Source organism: Lupinus angustifolius, unplaced genomic scaffold (assembly GCF_001865875.1).
Source record: "Lupinus angustifolius cultivar Tanjil unplaced genomic scaffold, LupAngTanjil_v1.0 Scaffold_66_150, whole genome shotgun sequence".
Lineage (NCBI taxonomy): Eukaryota > Viridiplantae > Streptophyta > Magnoliopsida > Fabales > Fabaceae > Lupinus > Lupinus angustifolius.
The window spans coordinates 1-5,982 of NW_017723347.1; the positions used below are offsets into that span (position 1 = coordinate 1).

The window sequence follows — 5,982 nt, forward strand, 5'->3', positions numbered from 1 at the left end:
TTTCTGGTAAACCAAGAACCAGGTTTTTGGCTCTCATGAGACTCAGGTCTTTACAGTTCAGATGCCCAAGTCTCATGTGCCATAGCCAAGTATCATTAGTTAGTATTTCAACATTAAGGCATTGAGATTCAATTGTGTTTAGATTCACCTGGAATGTTCTGTTTTGTGTGAGGTGAGTTCTGAGGATCTTCCTTGCTTTAGGATCAAAAATCTCTAGATATCCATCTTGCATATTCACTGTAAAACCTTTCTCTAATAATTGCCCCAGGCTGATTAGATTGTTCTTCATATTTGGTACAAATAGAACATCTGTGATCATTGCTCTACCTCCATCCTTCTTTGTGATCATTACATCTCCTGTGCCTTCAGCTTGGATCACTCTATTATCTGCAAATCTGACTTTGCTCCTCTTGCTTGCATCAAAGTTTACAAGCCAATTTCTGTGCCCTGTCATGTGGTTGGAGCAGCCAGAGTCTATGTACCAAGTTTCACCACTTCTGATTTCTTGGTTTGTTGTCATCATTAGCAGAACTGGAGTCTCATCTTCCTTATCAATTCTTTCCTCTTTTGCCATATGTGCTTCATTTTGGTGTCTGCCCTGTGAATCAGTTTGTCTAGGGGAGGATTGGCATTCATATGATAAATGTCCAATCTTATTGCAATTGAAACACTTAATTTTCTTTCTGTCTAGCCTCTTCTTACCTCCTCTCCAACTACTGGTTCCATCTTTCTTAACTGAGTGATCTTGATCAGATTTCTCCTGATCTTGCTGGTTTGAGCTCTTCCATCTATAGTCTCTTCCTCTGCCTCGATTCCTTATTCCACCTCTGTAGAATCCTCCTCTCCTAGTAATTTGAGCCTACAAGGCTTGGTTGGTGGATTTCTCAGTGGATCTTTCAATGAGCCTCTGCTCATGAGCCTCGAGGGAACCTTGTAACTCTTCAATCTTCAACTCTGCAAGGTTCTTGGATTCTTCAATTGCCACTACTATGTGATCAAAGTTGGGTGTTAGAGTTCTCAAAACCTTCTCTATGATTGCTTGATCCTTGATCACTTCACCACATGCCTTCATCTGATTTGTTAGGCTAATAACTCTGTTGAAGAATTGTGCAATTCTTTCACTCATCTCCATCTCCATCAATTCATATTTTCTCCTCATAGTTTGCAGCCTTACTTTCTTTAGCTGCTCTGCACCCTTGTTGCTCTTCTGCAAGATTTGCCATGCTTCATGTGAAGATCTGGCTGCTGCAATTTTTTCAAAGTGTGCTTCATCCACACATTGATGAATGAGACACATTGCCTTGCAATCTCTCTTCCTATTCTCCTTGTATGCTGTCCTTTGTTGTTCTGTTGAAGCTTCATCAATTTCTTGGTAGCCTTCTTCCACAATATCTTCGAGTTCTTGGAATCCCATGATGGCCTTCATTTGTATATTCCATCTACTCCAATTCTTGCCATCAAGAACGGGCAGGTTTGCTGGAAAGGAGTTGGCTTGATGACTCATGCTTGTTGATGAACAAAGGATTAGATCTTGCTCTAGCTCTTGATACCAATTTGTTGGAAGAAGATGAGTTGCATATACCTTACACTAAAACTGATGCAGAATTGTTTGATAAGAAATTGAGAAGATGAGAATGAAAGAATCAAAAGGAATGCATGAGCTTGTTATTCACTTACTTTGAATACAAGGCATTGTTTCTATTTATAGACTAACTACCATAACTAACTATAACAACCTTCTAAAAATAGCATTTGAATTACAATTTTCTAATATTCTCCTCCAAAACTCAATTTAGAAATAGATCCTTGGAAGTTAGAAAATTGAAGCAATCCCTCGAAAAAAGAAACAAATCAATCTGTATTACATTGTATTACATATGCAAAACAAAAACAAAATGTATAGACATTTCAACTAAAAACTTTGCAATTTGTCATGATCCTATTTCTAAACGTATGCATGTATGAATAATAATGAATCTAATTATCGAGCAAGATTGGACATGCTCCAAATGGAGCTACTAAATGTTACACTGGAATTTGATTCCTGTTTTAATGGTGATGAGTTCATTCCAATTTTTTGCTTGATTCTAATGGTCCTGAGATCAGAAACAAGGCCTGGTTTTGTAATGTGAACATCTTGCATATCAAAATTGTTGGTCAATTTCTCAACAACCTCAGACATTGTTGGTCGAAGGTTAGCTTTTTCTTGCACGCAAAGCAACCCAACTTTTAGGAATTTTAAGGCTTCATCCATAGAATAGTTCATATTGAGAACCGGATCCACCATTCTTATGAGATCATTAGCTTCATATGCTGCCCACGCCTGCAAACATGTTCAAATATAAGAATCTCTTAACTTTGACCATTGACCAGATCAACTAAACAAGTTAATCTCATTTCTTGTTAATTCCTCATTTATTTTCTAACAAGTGTTAGCTACAATCCAAGAGGACAAAGCATTCTTATAAAAGTTTAGAGCATCTCCTGCAACTTCATTCTTATTTGATCTCACATATTATTTTATAATTAAATATAACTCCTTATAAAATATATTTTTTCTCATAATAATAAACATCATTCTTATTCTTAGTTGGGTCTCATAACATCTACATTTTTTCCAAAACATTTACATCTTTTCTACAACATCTATATCTTTTCTCACTTTCCATTGGGTAAGAACAACAAAAAATTGTTCTTATTTAAGAACAAAAATCAGAAAATAATAATAGCACAATTGAGAACAGAGTAAGAATGTTCTTAATTTATTAATAATAATTTTTCTCATATTCTAGTATCCGAGAGTCTCAACCCCTTTCCTCTCATATTTGATTATACGAGGATCTCATTTTTGAAGATGAAGGAGAATCGAAAGATGAAGGAGAATATGAGGATCCAGTACTAGAGAGAATCGAAACTAGGCAGTTATACAAATATCATTTTTGTTTATTTTCTCTATCACAAGATGAAGGAGAATGTAGTAGCTAGAATAGATGATAAAATGGATTTTTGACTCAGTTTTCATACCTTCTCTACAATGAACCGTTCACTTTCTTGATAAGCATTTACAACTGTTAGGCCACTAACAATTTGTAACAATAACACCCCAAAGCTATAAACATCTGATTTTCGTGTCACTTGTCCAGTACTGGCATATTCCGGAGCAAGATAACCCCTATGGATTCATTTATAAAGAACGAAGAGAAAAAAAAACATTAATCACAGAATAAAAATGACCCAAATTATTTAGTCCAACTCGTTTTTCTTAATGTTATCACTTACAATGTCCCTGCAACTCGTGTACTGATGTAAGAAACTTCATCTCTCAATAACTTGGCCAACCCAAAGTCTGAAATTTTTGGTATAAAATTATGATCAAGAAGAATGTTTTTGCCTTTGATATCTCTATGCACAACATGAGGTTTGAGCTCCTCATGTAGAAACAAAAGCCCATGTGCCACACCTATGGATACATGTTTCCTTGATAACCAGCTGAATCTTATTCTACCCTCTTCTGAACCTGTTAATCAAAATCCAGAAGAAGAAAATGATCATTTCTGAGTCGAGTTGTGCCTTTAGTTCAAACATTTTTTGTAGAGAAATTCAAAGACATAGATATCATGAAATTACCTAAGAATGTGTTGTGGAGACTGTTGTTTTCCATGTAATCATAGACTAAATATCTTTGAGTTCCTTCCACACAACACCCTCTAAGACCAACTAGATTTTGGTGCTTTATGTTTGAGAGTGTGGCCAATTCTGCCACAAATTCACTTTCTCCTCGCATCGATTCTTGCTCAACAGAAAGCACTTTTACTGCAACAAGAGTACCATCCCTAAGCCTCCCCTGTACAAATCAAATCAAGCAATCATTAATTTAGTCTTCCATTACCCATTAAGCTTGTTTTCATTATAACATTAAATTATACTGCAATGTTTTAAACTTTACTCAACAATTGCGGTAGCAATATTAAAGTTTCCCAAGTCTCGGCAATGACATCTCAATCATAATTTTGACTCATTGACTGTATTTTCCAGCAATTTTTTAGTAAATGTAACATAAGTATAACCCCAATTTAAAACATTGTTGAATTTTAATAGTTAATAAATGTGGTGTTTGAATAATCATTCTCACAATTTTGACATTTATAAAATATAATAGGTGTATACAGAGTAATAAGAAATTGTAAAGAATAATTGTTCGTGTAATATTTTCCCAGCTATTTCAACATTAATGAATAAGGATAAATGTAAAAATTAAGGTATATGTTTCTCCCTTTATTTTTAATGATAAAATTATAATTTTGTTGTAATTAAAATGATAAATATATCATTAAAAATTATATATTTTTTTAATCACTTATTTCTCCACTATTTGGAGAGGATCCTAACTAGATTAGAATAGACTAGGTAAATGAATGAAAATGTATTACCTTATAGACAGAACCAAAGCCTCCTTCTCCAACCTTTCCTGAAGCATGAAAATTATCAGTGGCAGATTTCAATTCTTTATAAGTGAACACGCGAAAGTTTCGATCATTCACTACCTCTATATAATCTGTAGTGTAAAGTGAAAAAATATGAATGAAGAACCATATTAAAGTAAGAATGAGAAGTATTAACAAGACAAAACGTGTTATTTTTAACTAATGTTTATACCGTTGTTGTTTTGTTCATTAACTGATGTTGAGTAACAACAGGAAAAAAAACAAGAAATCTTCATGTCCCTCGAGAAAATAGCAGGGTTTCCTTTGATCCCAGATTTTGGTCTATATATGAAGGTTTTGGAGATGTAGAGCGTGTAGAGAAAATGAAAAGAAACATGTTTGAGGGAACAAAGAAGAATGAAAGACTTAGTTTGGTATGAATGCATGAGCCTTTGACACTTTCTTTACTTGATTTTTTCCATGTCTGAGTTTTTTATTCAAGTGGCTTTTGACTTGCTGGGCAAAGATCTGATGTCCCAAACTATGTCTCAAATTCCGTCCCAAATCAATAATATTATATCACCTTAGTTAGAAAAAATTAAATATTTATCAATTTATCAATTTTACTTCATTGTGATTGGTCAGGAACGTGATTGAAACATGATTAGAGACAGCAAATTCCTGTCATGACTCACGACCTATTCCTTCTGAGTGATGAGAGTAACTACGCAATCCTTGTTTAATATTTTTATGGAAGATGTGTTTTCATGGAAACCTAGAAGCTATGTCATACATGTCTATATTACATAATATCTTTTATGATTTATATCTTATGTCATGCTAAGAAAACAAAATGAAATATAATTTTTAATGATATATTTATTTTTTTAATTACAAAAATTAAATTATTATTACTAAAAACAAAATGAGAAATATGTATGTATTTTCATAACATGAGAGGATTATATTCGTTACAATATTTGTTGGTTGAAGTGTTATATCTAAATTAGTAATCTAAGTTTGATTATTGTGTATGGAAAAATCTTCCTGAGAAAGCGTTAGCCTCATAGTGATGTGGACGGTGGATATTCATATAATTGATTTTAAAACAGATATTTATGATATAATAAGCTTGAAATAATATGTTAAGCACTTAATTAATAGAAACCAGTCTCCATAAAAAGTCAAAATAATTTAATTTGGCATAGCGACAATATCCAAAATTTATTTTTTTTTATGTTTTTTCTTTAAATTGGATTAAAATTCAATTGTAATAAAAATGGATATCTAAATCAAAGAAACCATTTGATTTTTTTTATGCACAAAAATAAATTTTTTTTATGCACAAAAATAAATTTAAAAAAAGTTAATGTTTATATATTTTAATTTATAATTGGGTTGATCTCAAAGAGATACTATTGGAGTACTAGATTCTCCCATACTGAAATGGGAGGGAATTGATAAGTTATAAGTTTTTAATTTATTTAATAGTCAAATAATAAAAAAAATTAACCCATATGTACATGTTATTATCTTGCACCAATATTGACTCTCTAGT

At 32.6% G+C, this 5,982-nt stretch overlaps 2 protein-coding genes across 3 annotated transcripts; both read right to left on the reverse strand.

Annotated features, from left to right (window-relative positions):
* Window positions 1–859: 859 nt before the first annotated feature.
* On the reverse strand, window positions 860–1,504 carry LOC109339311. The gene has a single exon (XM_019576724.1). It carries the CDS (start codon window positions 1,502–1,504, stop codon window positions 860–862), a length of 645 nt encoding a protein of 214 aa, XP_019432269.1.
* A 377-nt stretch (window positions 1,505–1,881) lies between these two features.
* Window positions 1,882–4,932, reverse strand: LOC109339310 (probable LRR receptor-like serine/threonine-protein kinase At1g56130). Of its 2 annotated transcripts, XM_019576723.1 has the most exons (7): window positions 4,657–4,932; window positions 4,431–4,555; window positions 3,628–3,844; window positions 3,461–3,517; window positions 3,280–3,346; window positions 3,025–3,172; window positions 1,882–2,323 (listed from the first exon to the last, which is right to left on the reverse strand). In XM_019576723.1, exons 1-7 carry the CDS (start codon window positions 4,868–4,870, stop codon window positions 1,982–1,984), a joined length of 1,170 nt encoding a protein of 389 aa, XP_019432268.1. In that variant the 5' UTR covers window positions 4,871–4,932; the 3' UTR covers window positions 1,882–1,981. The 2 variants fall into 2 exon arrangements, with proteins under 2 accessions (XP_019432268.1, XP_019432267.1); XM_019576722.1 differs by having other exon boundaries at window positions 3,280–3,517.
* Between the last annotated feature and the right edge of the window lie 1,050 nt (window positions 4,933–5,982).

Bases quoted from the DNA above. Each gene is read 5' to 3' on its own strand.
- LOC109339311 (XM_019576724.1), bottom strand. From the start codon at position 1,504: ATGAGTCATCAAGCCAACTCCTTTCCAGCAAACCTGCCCGTTCTTGAT.
- LOC109339310 (XM_019576722.1), bottom strand. From the start codon at position 4,870: ATGCATTCATACCAAACTAAGTCTTTCATTCTTCTTTGTTCCCTCAAA. The intron at 3,173-3,279 runs GTAAGTGATAAC...ATGAATCCATAG, and splicing joins ACACGAGTTGCAGGGACATT to GGGTTATCTTGCTCCGGAAT. The intron at 2,324-3,024 runs GTATGAAAACTG...ACATGTTTGCAG, and splicing joins AACGGTTCATTGTAGAGAAG to GCGTGGGCAGCATATGAAGC.